A 20,578-nucleotide genomic window follows, 5' to 3' on the forward strand; every position below is an offset into this window, starting at 1 on the left:
CACAGGTCTACAAAGTTGGACTTACTACTCATCTTGAATGCAGTAGAGAAGTGCATTTTGTCGTCCTAAAGCTACAGAATATCCCAGAGAATAATTTTATTCTATGAAATGCATGGATACAATGACCAAAGAAATGTTTTTTACACTAAGAGCTCCTTGGTCACTGGGAGTGTAAGTCATTTATGTCTTTGTTCCTTCACTCCTCGAGAAGTCCCATCAACTCCCTGGTACTCAATAAATGCTCTTGAATAGAAGTGAATCAAATCACTTATTATTTCACACTCATTTTTTTTTTACAGCAATGGAAACTACCCATTGTGGTATTGGTGTCTAGGATTGCCTGCTGGAACTCACTCTTAAGTTTTGCCCTCCCCACCATAACCCAAAGTAAAATTGGGGGAAATCAGAATCCTTTAAGAAATTGGAGTCTGGCAAGAGAAAGAAGGGAATTGAATCATTCCTATGCTCATTTGTATTACAGGTTTTCTATTACAAATGTAATTCTAAAGTGGCACTGTGTGGGTCATGGTTTTCCATGTAGAAATATTCATTCAAGAGTAATTGTATAGAGAGAGTTAAACTATTTTCCATGTTGGGAAAATGATGAAACACATTTTTCTGAAATCTCATTAAAATGGCCTTTAATTTTATAATCATTTTCATCCAGAGTTCTGTAGGTAAACTTGAAGACACATATTAGCCCATAAAATAGGTTTATAAAGAAGTTCATAATCACATCCTGTTTTAATGCCTTTTGTTTGGTTTAACTTTAAAACTGATTGAAAGTTGCTGAAATGGCCAGAAGATTATTTTGTGTGTGTTTTTCCTAAAATTACCCTCATGTGAAAAGTAGAGCCTGATACGCAGCAGAATTTCAAGTAAATTAATTTCAGTTTTCTCAGAGGGAGGTTTTGCATTATGGGGGAAAAAAGTGTCTTTTTTTCCTCTGCTCCTGAAGAAAAATGAACAGATGTAAATTTGTTATTTGTGTAGTTCCAATCAGTCCTCTGCAGATTTCCAATTACTATGACTTAAGAATTATTTCTTAGACACACCAGGAAATATAGTAATATTATCTTCTATTTAATTTATTTTTTCTCTTCTATAAAACCTAACTGTGGTTTTTCCCATGTGATGGAGAAGTTGCTTTAAGTATAATTGAAGTTTGAGGCCATCTGGATATTAAAATGTTAATGAATTTTTATAATTAATATCTTATCATCTGCTGTTTATTTTTCCCTTACATGCTATTTATATAAGTAGTATATTATTTCTATGGCCAATTTTTTTCTCCTCTCACTCACTTCTTTTAATTCTTTGCTTTAAAGAATGGCATGAGGCCTCCCAACTGACCCTATTTAAATTCTAGTCTCTTCACCACTCGCGTTTCTGTTCTCCTTTCCTTGATTCCTTTTTCTCGACATATTTATCACCTTCTAGTGAACTATATAATTTCCTGTTTATAGAGTGATACTAAAATAAAAAAAATATAGTTTATTTTGTATATTGCTACCATGTAAGGCCAGGAAGGCAGGATTTTTGCACACATCCTCCATGACCAGCATCAGGCTTACCTCCCAGTACAAGCTCAATACATATATGCTAAATGTACACTTATACAATGTGTCCATGATTTATGTATGGACATTTTCCTTAAACTCTTCATGTGTGAGGGGTACGTTAAAGAAACAGAATTCAACCGAGTAAATTTTTAAAATCTTATTGTCTTTATAAAAGATTCATGAATTGGGTAGCATCCCATCTAGCAGTAGAGGAATAGTTTGAGGAGATGCAAAAAAATGGAGGAGGTTACCCTTCTTCCTAGAGGGAGGGTAGGGAAAGAAAGAAAAAGAAAGAAAGAAAGAAAGAAAGAAAGAAAGAAAGAAAGAAAGAAAGAAAGAAAGAAAGAAAGAAAAAGAAAAGAAAGAGAAAGGAAAGAAAAGAGGAAAAGAAAAGAAAGTCTTGTTTTAGGCAAGGTGGTTTTCCCTGGGGGGAAAAGAAAGGGATCTAAACGTTCAGATTACCTCCTCTTGCAGGAAGGAGAAAACCTCTGTGACTGACTCATTGGTATTGATTGAAAAACTCCTGACTGCTTAAGACTGCAGTTTCTGAGGGAGGCTAATTATGTAATTGGATGAAGTATCAAGCAGTTTGGGAATTTGGTCTAAGTGGCACCATTTGGGGCTTATGGTTTTCTTTTTTAACATATGCATCATGGATTATTTTAGCAACTTTCCCTCCCACTTTTTCTTTCTTCCTCCACCTACTTACCTCTGCAGAATCAAAGAGCACCTGAGGATGCCCTTTCTGCTTTACCCTTCCATTTCTTCTAATTATAGTGCTCCCAAACTTACTTTGCCCCTAGGGACTTTTGATGTTGGAGATAACTAGATGGGGTTTGGCTGAAAAGGAAAGGGGTGGGTGGAGTGATCCCATCTTACTGTTCTGATAACAAGGAGACAAGGGGAGAAAAGGCTCACTAGTCATCTAGAGAAGGAAAACCAGATCCAGCCTGGTCAATATAATCACATCTGACCCAGGAAATGACAGGCAGGTACTTTCATAGAGACCAGAAAATCCAGGTTAAGGGAATAATCTGAGCTGTCTTGAATTCTGAAGATAGACTAATTTTTAACATCATTAATATGTTATAAATAGCCTTTTGATGTTTTAATGATTGTGTGTGTGTGTGTGTGTGTGTGTGTGTGTGTGTGTGTGTTTTCTCTAAATTTGCCTGTTTGAAGTAAAAAAATTTTAGGAAAAATCTCTAAATCTCCCAAGACCAGATTGAAGGGTGGGTGCAAACCTGGGATGCAGAAGTACACCCAGTATCCAGAAATTTAGGTTTGGAAAAGAGAGTGTGGCTTGAATCAAAAGCAACAGCTGAGGGATGGCTGAGGTGGTTAGGCATCGAACTCTTGATCTCAGCTCAGGTCTTGATCTCATGGTGGTGAGTTCAGACCCCACATTGAGCTCCACACTGGGTGGGGAGCCTACTGAAGAAAATAAAATAAATAAAAAATAACACACTCTTAAAAAAAAAAAGCAATAACTAATTTCAAGAAAAAATACACAGGTTTTCTAGGCCCCTTTCTGAAACAAACAAAAACAGTAATGGGAAACATTCAGAGCCGAGAGGCTGAGAAATTTCTCTGGGGCAAGCCAGTACCTTTCTTTCTAAAGCAAGAGGATGGAGTCAGTAGAAGGGAAAAGGAAATAAAAGCAAGTGTTCCTGAAAGTATTGACCAATTTTCTCTTCATTTAGCACCTGACTCCCCAGCCTTCCATCACTCCACTATCAGCTCTTTTTTCCCTGGCCAGCCTTTAGGCACCAGTGTGCTTCCTGCTCCCACACTGAGACCTGAAATGATGACCATTGCCAGGAATAGATTGTTCCTCTCTTTGACCCCTGATGGGGGTGAAGGGACATCCCTTCTCGGCACCAAAATTAAACCCGCCATGGCAGTTTTAGGAGCATTGTTATCAATGGTGCTTTCTTTCTTTCTTTTTTTATTTTTTATTATTTTTTTTTATTTTTTATTTATGATAGTCACACACAGAGAGAGAGAGAGAGGCAGAGACACAGGCAGAGGGAGAAGCAGGCTCCATGCCCCAGGAACCCGACGTGGGATTCGATCCCAGGTCTCCAGGATCACGCCCTGGGCCAAAAGCAGGTGCCAAACCACTGCACCACCCAGGGATCCCTCAATGGTGCTTTCTTTCAAAGTTTTTGAGACTTCAGTATAAGCCTGTGAGTGAATTGTATTTATGTTGCAAAATCTATTCCAAGTTAAAAAATATATATATATATATATATATATACACACACACATGCGTGCACACACATACACATATATAGGTAAACTCAGACTTTCATTTTTGGAACTCATCTTGCTTGTTCTTAAGTTAGAAATTGCTTGTGTGACCTAGCACCTATTCCTGCTGGTCTGTGAGATACATGATACCTTTTCCCCTTTCATAATTTATTGCTTCAACAGCAGACTTTTGTTAGAGCGCTGCTGTTAAGGGACAAAGAAAACACCCACTTTGTTGAACATTTATGTTTAAAGTGAGTGCATTGCACTAAATCACTGTGTGCCCTTGGGAACATCTCTAGCCCAAATTATAACCATATCTATAGAAGGAATCAGGAACTGAAGCTTTCTTTTTTTTTTTTTCTTTTTTGGTAATATTTTTTTGAGTGTGTTGATGCCTGCGGAATTCACAAATGTTCATTTTTCTCTCCTCTGCTGCCTGAACAAACTAGTTTCAGTTAGGTTTTCTTGCTTTGGGCTTCCATAGCACATCACACCATATCATAGTACCCTATATACAACCTTATGACTGCTTTTTAAGTTATTTCATCCCTACTAGTCATTAAATCTCTATAATGGTACTATGAAGTATATTTTCTACGAATGAATGAGTGAACAAATCAGCAGGCTACTTACTGAGTAGACTTGACTTTTACTGAGTAGATCAGGCTTCAGCCTATGCCCATAACCCAGTTTTGGGGGCTCCTCTGCAGTGGTCGCCTACCATGCAACTGATAAATGTTTCTTTTACAAGAAATTACATAATAATTAGTCATCCATGTTGGATAGCCCCTGTAAATAACAAAGAATAAATAGCAAATCTGTACATAGATTTAAAGTTAAAATTGGTAGTTAGTGGCTTTCATTTGTGTCAGGTGCTTTTTAGTTCTTCAATTTGTTTGTTTTAAACCACAAAATTCTCTTAGAGGATGAGGTAATATTTGAAAGATAGTTGACTATGATCCCAGAATATATATATAGGCCTACCAGAATAGCATTTCTTTTCATAGGAAGGAATGGAGTGGGTAAAAGGGAAATGTTTCCTTTTTAAAAAATTTAACTCTATGCTACCTTTGCACCATGGAGTCAGACTCATGAAATAGTAGTTTTTAATGCATTAACCTTGGCATTAAGCAGACTTAGATTCATATTTCCCATTTATTGGTCTCATGGCTACCTTAGATTCCATGATCCTTATTCTTCATCAGCAAATTTGGGTTATGATATCTCCTACCGCTGTTGCAAGGATTAAGTAAAATGCCTGGAAACTTGATAGAATTATATAATGATAAAAGCTAAAGAGTTTGTTAGCTGCTAATTTATTTTATTCATGGCTGTGCCTTTGTGGCAGTCTATCTATATTCACTGGTGCACATGTCTAGGAAGAGGAGTGGATCCTCAGCCTAAGAATAACTTAAGGAAACCCTTTTTATAAGTTGTGTTAGGGATCTCTAGAGAAACAAAACCAGTAAGATATAGATACAGATAGATATTTAAAATAAAGAGATTTGTTTATTATAAGGTATTGACTTCTGCAATCATGAAGGTTAAGAAGTCCCAGGATTGGCCCTCTGCAAGCCAGAGATCTAGGAAGGACAGTGGAGTAGTTCAGAGGCCTGAGAGCCTTTGTCAATAGCAGTCTGATTCTGAAGGCCTTGAGAACAAGGAGGTCTGAGGTCAGTGCCCAGTTCAAAGCAAATCTTCCCATTCTCTTTTTCGTTCTAGTCAGGCTCTCAACAGTTCAGATGATGCCCACCTACACCAGGGAGGGTAATCTGCTTTATACAGTCTATGAATAAAATGTTGATCTCTTCCTAAAACATTCCCACAGACATACTCAGAAATAACGTTCAACCAGCTATGTGGGTAGCTATGATCCAATGAAGCTGACACATAAAATTAGCTATACACAAGCCTATTTGTTTTTGGTAAAGTTTATTGACACTGGAAGCTATAGTTTATCTACATTTGAAGCAAATCCAAGGTATTTTTATATTTTATATTTTTATATTGATATGGGGATATATAAATAAGGAAAGAGAAAAATTTGTTAATACGGCCATTGAAGAAGCACTCACTGGGTATATGAACTAGACAGGGCAATTATTAATACTTCTATTGAGAACAGGCACTTCTTCCCAGTGGGCCAATGTGGGGTAATGGGAAGACAGTGGGATTTGAAACCTAGCAACTCTGAATTTAAGTCTCATCTTGCAATTTTCCAGTTATGTTATCGTGGGTAAGTAGTTTTACTTCCCTCCCTGATGTTTTCACATCTCTAAAGTGAATAGAGCAATATTTCATATTGCTACTTTTAAGGATGAAAAGAAATAATATGGAAAACATTATCATAAAGCCATCCAGTATTCTCTTTCTTACTTCCTATTAAGCACTATTTTTTAACTAGGAATGTATATTCATACCTATTATTATTTTATGACATGTAGAGGAAAATATAGCCTTAATTATATATCCCGAAGACAGGTATAAAGCAAACTAGGCATATATTAATAGGCAATGTAGTTCTTTGAATCCCAGATCCAACAATAAATTAGCTGCATAGTTTTGTTTTTTTTAAGTTGAGTAACCGTTCTGATTTGGGAGCTTCTATTTGTAAAATGGGGGCTATATCTTTATTGAATTATTGCAAGAATTATGAAGGATAATAATCGTGAAGCATAGTTTTCAGGACCTGTCACAAAGACAGATGGGCTTATATGGATATAAAAGTTTATTTAGATATTGTAGTCCCAGTTCTTACTCAGGAGAAGGACCTTTGTAATGAATGCTCCATTTAATTGAGACCTCACATATTTTTCAGACAGAGTACTATAGTAAGAATACATTTCTCTTTCTTTAGACAGTAAGTGAAAACTAATTTTAAAACTTAAAAAAAAGCTACAACTTCTTCATTCGTCCCCGAATGTTTATTGATAAAACTTTTGGTGATGCAATTGAACTCTAACAACAAAAAAATCATCATTTTGATTGGCTGCCTACTACCCCCTGTTTGGCAGGTTAGAAAAAAAAAATCTTCATGAAATAACATGTCGTTATTTTACTTTATTTATCAAAGTCCAAACAAAATTCAATTTAGAACAAGTAAACAGGTCTATGTCAAAAGAAAGATAGTAAGAACCTTGACTGTATTTTCTGAAATCTACTTGGCAGTTATGTGACGCTTAGAAGTGACACCCAATGAAACAGGGTTAGCTTTGGGGAGCTAGGTAATAGAATCAGGCATGCACATCTGTCTAGTTCAGGTTGCATGGCTACTTTCTTTCTCTGCATTTCTGTTTCTGTTCTTCTTCATGTAGTTAAGTTCAGAGCCAGGAAACAGTTTGCTCATTACCCTTCCCAGTGGACATCCTTTTTATTTTGGTAATGGTACCTATGATATAAAATAGTCATGTATAATAACTTAGCGATAGTTTAAAATAAGTACCCAATAATGTTTTTTGTAGCACATGTATTAAATATTATTCTCATCAGATGAGGTTATATGTTAACAATTGATGTCCACGTCCTTGTTAGTGCTTCTACACCCAAAGTCATCTTTGTGAAAAATATCATTTTTACCTATTAAATTGAAATAGTTTAATTTAAAAAAGAGAGAGAATGAAAAAGTTGAGTATATGATCTGAGGAAAAAGATAGGAGTAGAGAGAATTATTTTGTTTGGTCCTCAAATACAAAGTTTATTATCTCCGGTGAACTGAAAACCATAGAAGTGCCATGTAAGACCAGAAAATATAACTTTAGTCTGTAGTATCTCCTTTGGAACTCCAGTTCAATCAGTTGTATCTCACTGAATCTTTTTTTTTTTTCCTGAGATGAAAATCCTAGCTATTTCATTTCACTTGATAATTCCTGTGAGTTTCCTTCTTTCTAGTTATTTGGGAATTGAGAAGATTAATTAAAATGCTTTTACAAAAAAAAAAAATGCTGCTAATGTCACTACTCTTTTGAGTGAAGAGTGATAACTTTGACCACTCCGATGTCTGGGAGTTTAGTGTAAGAGTTCCAATTTAATGCATTCATTATGCTCTTAAGTTACATAAGTTTAATTAAATATATTAATTGCTATTTTCATACTTGGCAATCGCCTACTCTGGCTATCACTCCAAACCAGACAACTCATTTCTTTGTGTTCATTCAAATATAATTAGAAGTTTTCTTTAAAAGCCTCTACTAGAGCAATACTTGATACTACATATTTTATGGTCTTACATGGTTTTTAAAAAAGAGAACACATAAATGCAAAACAAAATGATGCTTGTGGCATTTTTTTTTTCAGTTGGGAAGTATGCAAGTGATAAGAAATCCATAAAGACATTAGCTTAAACTAGTTAAAATTGTATTCCCCGTCTTACAAAAAAAGAAATCCAGAGGTGTAGCCCCAGGGATCATAGAAGAGTTTCATGACAGGTTGTTTCCTTGGGCTCCTTTTAGTTTTTTCCCCATAATCCTCAAAACAGGACTGGTACCTTCAGTCCCAGGATGGAGGAAGAGTAAGGGAGAGCATGGCCCTCCTTCCTCGAGGACCTTCCCTAAGAGGTACAGACCACTGTGCTTTCATCTCATTGGACAGAGCTTACATTCCCGAGCCCGGCTTTCTGACTGGTCATTCTTTTTATACATGCAGTGGTTAGTACTATTAGATACTTAATTTCCAAGCTCTGTGGCAGTCTAAACCTTGGAATTACTGCAGTTGATTCAAACAGTAGGAATATACTCATTTCCTTAACCAGGTTTATTTTTTCAGTCTTACCATTTCTATTGACTGTTTTTATAAAGGCAAAAGTGAAATGGAATTTTCTGAAAATTATAAAAGCATACCTGTCCCGCTTTGATCAGTGCATCTGAGCAAATCGTCACCGGCTCTTTATAATAATATTGCCCTCTATACAGATTCCATTTATTGGTGGTACAATCATTTGAGATTTTTGCTTGTTATCTGCTTCATCAAGCAAGATTCAAAAGCATTTGTGTGTATGAACATGACATGCTCTTGTCACTTCCGTTTGATAATAGAGATGAAAGATTTATTTTTCCAAGTATCCTATTATAAACATAGCCTAAAACTAAGCATAAATCTTGAAAAAAAATATAATAAATGCAACTGTAATGCCATTTCACAGTTAAATTATATAAAATGCCATTATTAGAGTCATTAGCTAAATTAGCCAATTTGATTAGGAAATTTGGGTTAATGCAAAGTTCAAATATGTCTCCAAACCAATGCTAATTATTTTCAATTGGGAAATCTTAAATGCATAAATACCTTAGGATAAAATTGAATATCTAAAGTTGATAATGTTTTATCTCTGAGGAAAGCATCTTAGTTTCAAAGTACCTACATGTGTTAAAGGACAAGCAAACAAAATTCAGAAAAACATCTCAATTTAAGATGAGCATGTTTTTGTTACTATAGTAGTCCCAACTAGGGGGACTTATCTATGAGGGATATGTTCCAAAACCCCCAGTGGATCCCTGAAACTGGGTAGTACCAGACCCTCTAGAGGTTGAGTGTGCCTTTGGCTCAAGTCGTGATCCTGGGGTCCTGGGATCGAGTCCACATCAGGCTCCTCGCAGGTAGCCTGCTTCTCCCTCTGCCTGTGTCTCTGCCTCTCTCTGTGTGTCTCTCATGAATAAATAAAATCCTCCAAAAAAAAAAAAAAAGTAAATCAGGCACAGTAGAGGTTAACAACAACAATAAAATAGAACAATTTTAGCAATATACCGTAATAAAAGTTTTGTGGATGTAGTCTCTTTTTCTCTTCACGGTATCTTATGATACCATACTCATTCTTTTTCTCCTTGTGATGATGTGAGATGATAAAACAGCTACCTGATGAGATGAGGGGAACGATTGTAGGCCTTCTGAGCTAGTGTTAGGCTCCTGTTGACCTTCTGATGATTCATCAGAAGTAAGATTGCCTTTCAACCACAGTTGACCATGGTTGACCACGAATGACTGAAACTACAGACAGCAAAACCACGGATGAGGGGGAGCTATCGTCCTCGGGCCATAGGACGTGCAAATTATTTTGTGAATCATTGCCTATAAACACTGAGTTATCTGATTTATTTTGATTACTAAGTATGCTTGCCCAGAAAATAGACAAACTATTTATTACTGAAATATTCTCTATAGTATAATCTTAATTTTAAGTTGTTTTAGCTTTTCATTTTCCAGAATGCTTCCTATATAGATTGTCATTTAATTTCTATGAAGCCTGTCATTATTGCTGTTGGCAGATTTAAGTGATATAAATTTAAATGATTCAGACTCACTTTGAGTTTTTATATGCATGGCTTGATCTGTCTGGAATTTCATTCCCTGAATCCTTGACTTCTCTAGGAACCTCACTTGACTTGTCAGCTTGGGAAGGTGTTCCTTTTGTGTGTTCCCCAAAACACTTTATACTTTATTTACTCTGTCTTGGGACTGTTTGTTTATCTGTCTTCACCAAGAGATGGTTCATTCAAGAAATATTTATTCATTTGGGCGGGGTAATCTTATTGTCAGTGTTTAATATGACAGGAGTAGGAGTGCCCCAAATTATGCTTTGATGAAATCAAACAAAGGAAAGGAAGTTACTATTTTTAGTATTTCCCTAGTTTTAAAGGTACATGACTCTGTAAACCGTATCCTGTTTCACCCGTGTTCTGTATAAACATTAGCTCACTGACATCCCGTATATTCTTGAAAAGTGCACTTTTCATATATTGATAGGCTTTATTAGTACCAACTTTTGAATATCTCAGATTTTAACCATTTTGAAAGACCTTTGTGAGAGCTTGAGGGAAAACATAGCTTTGCTTGAAGATCTGTATGCGTCTACAGTTCTACATAGAGGGCAGTCTTAGTACAAAGAGCCATTGACCATTTGTGCAGATGTACTGCTAAGAGTAGGAAAGTCATGCTTTTTCTTTTTAATTTTCGAAGATTCCATTTCCCTTTTGCCTTTTTTTAATGAAAAAAGTAGAAATGATGATAAAGTAGATTTTTCTTGAAAGATAATTCAGTCCCTGTAGCTTGATTTCTTTTCTCTATTCTTTGCATAGTTCACGTATGTGATTGGCAAGGACATGGAGACCTTATTTTCTGAAGAGATGTATTGCAGTCAGTACATACAAGGTGTAAAATATGGTGGTATCTTAACTTCAGCGCTATTGGTATTTGGTACTAGATAACTCTTTATTTTGGGGGCTGTCTTATGTCTTCTAACATGTTTGCATCTTCACCGGCATCCCTGGCCTCTACCCACTAGATAGATGCCAGTAGAATCCACCGAGATATGACAACATAAATGTCTCCAGGCATTCCCCAGTGTTCCCTGGGGGATGGTGTGGGGAGGACAAAAGTCATCCCTGAATGAGAAATTCTGTGCTAAATAAATGTTCCCCATCTATCTCTGTCAATATTTAGAGCCGGCTAGGGGTTTGTATGCCTATTTACATTTAATGTTTGCATTTAACTCTGTCCAATCCACTGTTATCATCAGTTTGACTGGTTTTCATTTATCAAGTGTCTAGATTGTTGTGATTCTTTAAAAATGGCATTTTACACAAACACAGGGTTGTTAGGGGAGACTGGCATAAAGCTGGACAAAACTTTTACAGGGAAAAAAAATTCCACGTACTCATTGATGATTCTTAGAATGTATGATCACAAACAGATTTTAAAATAGCTGAAAGGATTTAAGAGAGGGCATTTTGCTGTTTTGTGTGTAGGGGGAGGTTTGGAAATGAAGAGTTCTAAAATTTACTGTTAGAATGATAGTACTTTATAGATTCAGATGTACTTTCTTCCTTTGACTAAAACAATATTTATTCTCTCGGTTTCCCCAATTTGTAGTCTTCTTCACTGGGTGCTTAATTTCATTGTTTATCAAAGATAAATCATTAGGGGAGAAATATGAGAAGTGAAATATTTTCTTCTATTAAAAAAACTATATATATATATATATATATATATATATATATATATATATATATCCATCTACACACACAGGTATGTAAAAGTGACCCCACCACTTATTCAGAGATCAGTAACTTTTTTTTTTCAATTTCTTCTCAAAAGTCACTTCAGCTTCACATTAACGTATGGCCTGAGCTAGTTTCCTTAATCATAAAGCAACCTCATGTAAAATGAGTAAAATTATTTCTCATCAGATTCTGGCTTGATGGTATGTTAAAACGTGTCTTTATTTTTGATATATGTAGGATCCAGAAGATTTTATTGACATGATCAGTATGTAAATAAACCATGTCCTCAATTTATTTTATTTTATTTTATTTTTTCTTGTCCTCAATTTAAAACAGTTCTGGAAAAGCCTTTGGTATGAATGATCTCTTCCAGTGTGGATCCTCTTTTATCACCAGATTTCTGGGCTTCAGCTGTAGCACACTTCTCACTAGTTGTGTGACCTTTGGCATGTTGCCGAACTTTTTTGTGTCTGAAGTCCATTTGTAAAACGGGGCTAGTAGTAATAGCCCACCTTATCAGGTGATTGTTGAGTAATAAATGAATGGATTGCATGTGGCCTACTTGACACATTACCCCAAATAAGTTTGACTTTTGTTATTTTTACCATAACTATTACAATGTAAAGAGTTTCTAGTTCTCGGTCCTCTCTTCAGTACATAAAGAATGGGTTCTGTAAATGTGGCAAACAGCAATAACAACAGAAGCTTGGGTTATTACAGTGCTAGAAGTAATGCACTTTCATCCTGAACTGCCAGCACTGTGTTGGATTCCTTTTCAGAGCATTGATGCAAGTGAGTGTTTTACAAAATCTGGAGAGTGCTAGAGCAAAGGGGAACATAAGCTAGTATGCATGTACCTCACATTCAATTACTTTCTTTACCCTTTTTTTCTTTTAGGAAGAGTGGGGGATTTATTATCAGAGAAACAGTGTTCTTGTCCTGGCTTTGCCCCTTATTAATCATAAACCCAAGAGTTATTTGGTGCATTTTCTGAACCTCTTTTATTCCTTTGTAACATGGACCTGATACCACCTTTGTTGGCTAAGTGCTGCTTATCGCAAGCCTCTGCCGATGTCACTTGGACTCTGTGAATATTCACTTGTCCTTTCGTGAGCTGGGCCAGCCTTGGTCCTTCCTCCTCTAGCACAGTCATTTTCCACACCATTTATTTTCTTATTTGCCTCCTCCAATAGATTGTGCATCCACAGGCTAGTGCAACTCTGTCTTGTTCACATTTGCTGCATGCGCTAGGGCATAGTTGATGCTTAGTTAAAATCTTTAGCCATGAGAAATCAGCCCCAGCAGCCGTCTGACTTGGATTTAGCTCCATTGCTAACTTTATTCAGAGAACATAGTGAGACTCTCAGATTCAGAGAGCTGTGTGATACATGATCCTCTTGGACACTCGCCTGCTGCCTCACTCCATGGGACTAGGTTCCTCCAAAGAACAAGGCAGGCTGGACAGGACTGTCTAGGTGGGATGATCATGCTATTTATCATTTTCTCCTCTTTGTGTATTTTTTGAATTGGGAAATGACAGGAATATAATACGTCTGCGTTGGGGAGCCCATGAGGCTGAACTCATCAGCTTGCAGGGTTTATGGGTTTCCGGCACATTGTCAAAGATCTGTGCTTATCGCCTCATGTTAATACTGTCTAGCCTAACAGCATATTTGCCCTTTAGAAATGTAATTATGTGGAGACTAATTAGTGGGCTGTTGGAGTTATTTAGGTGACAGTAAAGATACAAAGGACTGACAGAGCCATAAGGATAAACCTTGAGAGGCAGAGTAAAGAGTTAGAAAAAAGAATTGTTGGGTTTTGGAGACTTTATAAAACATGGAGTTGTATGAGCAAAAATTCAAAAATGATAATCAGGTTTCTGATTTTAGTAAATGTGGTGGATGACAGTGCTGATTGCTGAGGAGATTTTTTTTCTTCTTTTATTTATTTCATTTGTTTATCTTTTTATTCTTGATCAGGAGATGCTCTTTTCAATTTTGGGATGTGTTGATTTTGAAATTCCAATGAGTACTGAGATTGATGCAGCTCAGTAAGCTGTCAGAAAGAGATCTGGATGTCAGGAGAGCAATCCTGCTTCAGAATTGAGAACAGTCAGGACACCTGGGTGGCTCAGGGGTTAAGTGTCTGCCTTTGGCCCAGGGCATGATCCTGGAGTCATGGGATTGAGTCCCACATCGGGCTTCTTGCCGGGAGCCTACTCCTCCCTCTGCCTGGGTCTTTGCCTCTCTCTCTGTGTCTCTCTCTCTCTCTCTGTGTCTCTCATGAATAAATAAATAAAATCTTAAAAAAAAAGAATCAAGAACAGTTATTATATATACAGCATATACACGCATATGCATATATATGTGTGATGTCATACAGAGACACTATTTGTGAAGAAAAGAGAAGAAAGACAAAGCCCTCTGAAGCACCAAATTCTTTTAAAGGACTATATGAATGCTCTTCAAGAGACACCTTTATTATTCTCTATAGGATGGTCCCAGATCAAGAGAACTAGGGGAGACTGGTCTCAAGGAAGCAGAAGACGCAGTTTCAGGAAGGAAGAGGAGTTACATAGTCATGAGTTCTGTAGTTGCATGGGCCATTCATATGAGCACACTAGAAGGGGAGGGGTTGATAATTAGAGCCATAACTGGATTTAGGGGTAAATGGGATTTGAGTCCTTAGGCATTTACACTATAGATTGTTCTGAAAGGAAGTCTGAGTCTGATGAGAAGAACAATAATAAGCTGTAGTTAAAGGTGGATATAGGAATGAATACAGGTTATAGAAGGTTTTTTCCTTTCTGTGCTAAGAGACACATGAACATTTTTTTGTATTTTTAAGGCAAAGGAAACTAATGGACAAAGGGATTGAGGATATTAGACAAAGAGAGGCTCACAGAAGGATTTTGATTCCTTAAAGTAGGTAGAAAAAATAGGATTAAATATCTGGATCATATTTCTCCTCTGGTGCCATTAGCCTTGTATCAAAGGAGAAGGACCTTGTTATCTGAATCTCAAAGGAAAGTGATAAAAGTAATTAAGGTTGTAGATAAGTTTCTGAAATGAGATAATGTTATGAGCTTAGTTAACTGGAAATCCAGCATTTTGTCAATAAAATTATTGTTACAAAGAAAATTATTCCTTTTTTGAAAAACAGGTGAGTATTCCTTCTCTTTAGCAGTTTCACCTTTTAAAAAACAGATAATCAGGTCTTTACAAAGAATATTTCATATCTTTGTCACATTAAAGTTTTTTAACATTATTGAAGTATAGTTGACATACAGTGTTAATATTAGTTTCAGGTATATACCTACTTTTAAAGACAGTTGAACCTTTTCACAAACTCAGGTACCGTAGGAAAGTTTGTTTCTCGCAGCTAAAAAAGTATACTCCACAGCAAAGCATATCAGTTTCATGATCAAATTAACTGTTGCTCAAAATGTTTTATAGAAGTGTACATTTATGTATCTATGTAAGTGATGTTAATGTGCTTTGGAATGGTTTGATCTATTTAGATGACTTTTAAACAAATATTAGAATTAGTGAGTTTAGAGTACCCAGGTGGCTCAGTCTGGTTAAGCATCCGTTCTGGATTTTGGCTCAGGTCACGATCTCACAGTTGTGGGATCAAACCCAACATCTGGCTCATGCGCTGGGCGTGAAACCTACTCAAGAGTCTCTCTGCCCACCACCACCCCCATCAAAAAAAAAAAAAAAAAAAAAGAAAAGAAATAGTGAGATTAATCCTTGCTAATGATACAAGTGAGCAAACATTAATTTGGGAATGATTTTCTTCAGGTATTTTTTCAGTGCTGCCCATTAAATAGAAAGCTGAATGTTTAAAAAACATTCTATAAAATGGTACGTTTTTATCAGTAGCCTTCTCATTTTGCAAAGGCCTCAGCAGCTGGCAAGTGGATCCTACAGTTTGAGATTGTTAAGTACTCAGGCCTAGTAGAGGTGCCAAATGTCTGTGAGATACCTACTGATTACAACAGAACAGGCATAGGTTAAAAGCCTCTGAGAGACCTTTTGGACTTAGTCCAATTCCCTGACACTGTATTTTCATAGATAGGACTGTAATTGATTCTGATTTAGGTCATGAGGATGGGGTCTGGAATGATGGATAATCCACGTGGCCACAGCCTGAGGAGCTTCCTCACGAGGCCTGTGGGATCTAAGGGTCTGTAGTCAAAAACATGTCTCACAATAGTGAAGTGAGATTTGCCCAGTGTTCTGAAATTCGGACTTATTTGACCAAATCCAGGAAATCACAATGTGGACAACCTTTAGTCTTTTACTCTGTTCCTTTATGGCATCTAATGGCATCTAATTAAATTCAGACTCTCTTTATCCTATTGACCCAGATTACCTTTTGCCTTTGACCAATATTTCCCCAGTAGTATGGTTAGGGGGAGAGTCACCTCATGTCCTCATGTTTCAATAAATAAATAAATATAATATATTAATTATTATTATAACATATATCATAAATATAATAAATAAATAAATATAAATATATATTATATCTATATCTATATCTATATCTATATCTATATCTATATCTATATATATATATCACTGCCTTAGACAAGTTTCCTTTCTGAACTGGTGAAAAACTGTGCATGCTCCAAGAAGAAATCCAGGTGGTTTGTCATTCCAGGAGGAGAGAAAAATTGCCGGAAAGGAAAAAGTTCACTGGGGGTAAAGGGCTCTTTGAAATACTTCTTAATACTTTCTAATGCAACATAAACATAGCTGATACCTCTCCAGTATTTTCTCTCCTGAGGAATCATTTCCTTCTATTAAGAATTTATTTTTATTGTACCGGGTCAGCATTTTTATAGCCCCGTTAACCATTTTTTTATTTTTGAAGTATAAAATACAAATTTGTGGTTTGATGTATAGTAACACAGTCCTTCTCCAAATTTCTCTTTTCCTCATGCAGAGGGTTACTTCTACAGGAGAACAGCAGGTTCGCAGAAGCATTACATTATTACAAATTGGCGATCGGAAGCAGGCCTACACTGGCTTGTAAGTAATATGCAAGTCCTTTCAAAACACCTCTTTTTTTCCTTATTTATCCACGAAAATTATCTTGCTGACTTACAGCCTCAGAGGGAAGAAAACCTTCCTATTTCTATTTCTAAATACTTATCAGATTATGAGTGAGCCTCTAATAATTACATGTCTCTCCATTCAATCATGTTTGTTTGTTTGTTTATTTTAAAGATTTTATTTATTTATTCATGAGAGACACAGAGAGAGAGAGGCAGAGACACAGGCAGAGGGAGAAGCAGGCTCCATGCAGGGAGCCCGACGTGGGACTCGAACCTGGGACTCCAGGATCACAACCTAGGCCGAAGGCAGGCGCTGAACCGCTGAGCCACCCAGGCATCCCCTCAATCATGTTTTAATACCCATTTATCATTTTTAATATATTAAGATAAATACAGCTTTTATTCATCCGGAGTTTAAGCTCAAAATTTCTTCAGCTCTTCAAGGACAAAACCATCCATCCATTTTTCATTGACACCTATACTCCTTACTTCATTGTTGTTCCCATATATATTTGTTTCCCAAGTTTTCATTTCTTTGATTTCTTAATAAATCAGAAATCATCCATAGAAGCTAAAGTGGAGTAAGATAACTTTATTGTTGTCACAGTGTACATCATCTTTTCACATTTGTATTTCCCATTTTTTCCTCCTCAGCTGCGTATTTAAACACCGGTATTATTCTCATGAACCAAGGAAAGACAGAAGAAGCCCGACGCACGTTCCTCAAGTGTTCTGAGATTCCTGATGAAAACCTAAAGGACCCTCATGCACATAAGAGTTCAGTTACCAGCTGTCTCTACAACCTGGGGAAACTCTATCATGAGCAGGGACACTACGAGGTCAGGCCCAAACCCCACCCTTTCTCTTTCTCCTGTGTTCTTGGTCCAAGACTCCATGTTTTTTTCTACCCTGCGATCTCATTGAGGGACACTTTGCTCACTTAAGTTAATAGGAGTTTTTATTAAGAGTTGTATGGTGAAATTCATTTGGAAAAGAATCTCTTCTAAATAAAACTTAAGATTTCTTTCCTATGAATTTCTCAGAGCACCGGTGGCTCTTCTACAAAGGGAAATAACCTGCGTTGTTTCTCAAGCTTATTTGCTTAGTCTCTTTGATTTTATGATCCAAGAAACAGTGTTATATCCGGTGTTTGATGTTTAAAAAAAATACATTGTTTGCATTCTGGATATTAAGGAAGTGAATTTGGTGTTAATCCTACCCATTTATTTTGGTTCTTTCTGTAATAGTAATAAAATGAAAATTTATTTTTTTTAATTGGAGTGAGAGGAAGAGTACTGGAGTTGGGATGTTGTACAAGAAACTGGGAGGTGTGTGTACCCTTTCTGTCACACGAAGCCTGCCTGCATGGGTTTTTTTCTCTCACATTTAAAACTGCTCCTCCCTTTGTAGCTCTCAAACCCATACTCCTACACCATGTATACTAAGACTACAATATAAGGATAAAGATACAATTTTTAAAATAATTAATTTCATAATTTCAGTGGATCTCAGTAGCCAGAAGATTTGTTAGTTGCTATTTTATTTTATTCGTTACCTGGCTTGAAGTAACTGTAGATATTAGATGATTATGGGTAACTTCCAAATGTAAACTTTACCTTTTTTTAAAAAAAAAACTAAATAATCTATGTGAACTGGAAAATTTGTTTTAAAATAAATGAGCATTGGCAACATTTGACTCCTTGTTAAAGGAGTCTAAATTTTTATGTGGCCCTCTTCACTAAGTGGGTTGAATATTTTCATTCATGAAATTGAGGTAGTATGATATCAAGACAGCTCAATTATTTTCCCCTGATGAGCCATTTAGAAATAGCAATGGAAGGCTTTGATTTTTGAAGGATGTTGTCATTTTATTTGTAGTGAATATCCTTGTACTTTGTCTCTTTTTCATTTCCTAAATTAGGATGCCCTTAGCGTATACAAGGAAGCAATTCAGAAAATGCCAAGGCAGTTTGCTCCACAGAGCTTGTACAACATGATGGGTAAGTAAAATCTAATATTTTAACTTACATTTTGGGGACTCGTGGAGAAATTAAAATCTGTGCTTCTGTTAATAGAATTCAAATAAATCGTATCATTGATCCTCACACATACGCATAAAAACTTATTCACAGTTTGGTGATACTTTCAAATGTTCACAAAAGACACTCATTCTTTTTTTTTTTTTAATTATTTTTTTAAGTAAACTCTACCCCCAGTGTGAAACTCAAACTCATGACCCAGAGATCAAGCGTAGCATGCTGTACTGACTGAGCCAGCCAGACCCTGACAAAGCACGTTTATTCTAACAAGAGCAATCATACACTTGATTCTTAGCTGATCTAGAGTTGTTGCGAGGTTCTTACAAACCCATTTGGATATTGAGTATTAGCTAGACCCTAGAAATTAAAAATGGTGAATAAATATTTTTTTTCTCAATGATTTATCAAATTCATGAGAATATTTGATCATTACTTTCTTAATCAGATTCCCCCAAATAAGCATGGCATGATATAGGGAGTCATGATTTTGGTGCTTCTAAAAGATGAGAATAACTGAACCAACTTGTAATGGTTTTCATTGATAAGGTTTTGGATCACAATAGGTTTTTCAGAGTGTTATTTTAGAGTGAGAACAGTACTGCGAAGAATGTAAATGTGCTACTACAATCGTTACTTTTCCACATTGAATAATTTGTCCTCTTAATTAGTCAGAAAGCGTATAAGTTAGGACATGGAGTTTTCTAGGTGTAAGAGACCAAGAACTAGAATTTCTGATAAAATATTGCCTGTGATTGACCTGTGACCGCCTTGTAGTAAATTTTTACTATATCTATTTGATAGTAGACACAACTGAAGACTACCTATTGACTATGTGACTTGGAAAAGAATCCCTACAGTTTAAGATGCCCTGCTGATTGACCAACTCTGCTATTTCTGCTTAAGGGAGAGAAGAAAAATCAAAGATTTTATTTCCAAAGCACAATTTTCAAACTCAGATTTTCCTTTCTCATTAACTTGATTAAGTTGTTTACTATTTCTATGCATATAAAATAAATGAGACTACATAATTTTTAGGATAATTTTATGCTTCTATATTCTACAATTTGAGAAATCATAGCTGTGTGGCTTTGAAAATCCCAGACCTTCCCAAACTAGAAAATATATGGCTAGCAAAGACCCTCACTTCTCACTTTCTCTTTTTCATAAATGAGAAAAAAAAAAAAAGATTTCGAAAGATAGAATGAGGCACAGGTCAGTAAACAGGAAAAACCCCATAATTTGGAAGAGGTCAATATTTTCATCTCGTGTCTCTGGGCATCCCACCCCCAGTTAATTATGCACAATGGAGTGATTTAGTGCTCATGTGAAAGAGGACCCTGGGGTATTTTTAGTTGTGGTTTCTTTTCTCTTTTGTATAATTACTGCAAGGTAAAAATCTAGCTTCATTAAATGTACTTTTGCTATCACACTCTTAAGAATTAAAAATTTTAGAAAATTAAAGCAGTAACTTTTACTCTGCAGCCTTTACCATCATCAGTCTATCCACCCAGCACACGTGTACGTGTCCACAAAGTGTGCCTAGAGACCGATTTGCCCATTGAATTAACTTTTCTGTTAACACTGGATGATTATTCATGTCAGAATTAATATTAAAAGGATTATTTTCTCCAGTTTTCTCTAAGGAGACACAATGGTTTTTAG

General features: G+C 36.1%; 1 protein-coding gene across 2 annotated transcripts in view; it reads left to right on the plus strand.

Annotated features, from left to right (window-relative positions):
• The window catches only part of TMTC2 (transmembrane O-mannosyltransferase targeting cadherins 2), a 391,175-nt gene that overhangs the window by 231,037 nt on the left and 139,560 nt on the right, over nucleotides 1-20,578 (plus strand). For both annotated transcript variants that reach the window (XM_055341449.1, XM_055341450.1), the window contains exons 5-7: nucleotides 16,766-16,851; nucleotides 17,532-17,716; nucleotides 18,799-18,877. In XM_055341449.1, the coding sequence (XP_055197424.1) occupies nucleotides 16,766-16,851; nucleotides 17,532-17,716; nucleotides 18,799-18,877 (350 nt within the window). The remainder of the gene's footprint in view (nucleotides 1-16,765; nucleotides 16,852-17,531; nucleotides 17,717-18,798; nucleotides 18,878-20,578) is intronic.

The sequence above is a fragment of the Nyctereutes procyonoides genome, unplaced genomic scaffold (assembly GCF_905146905.1).
Source record: "Nyctereutes procyonoides isolate TBG_1078 unplaced genomic scaffold, NYPRO_anot_genome, whole genome shotgun sequence".
NCBI lineage: Eukaryota > Metazoa > Chordata > Mammalia > Carnivora > Canidae > Nyctereutes > Nyctereutes procyonoides.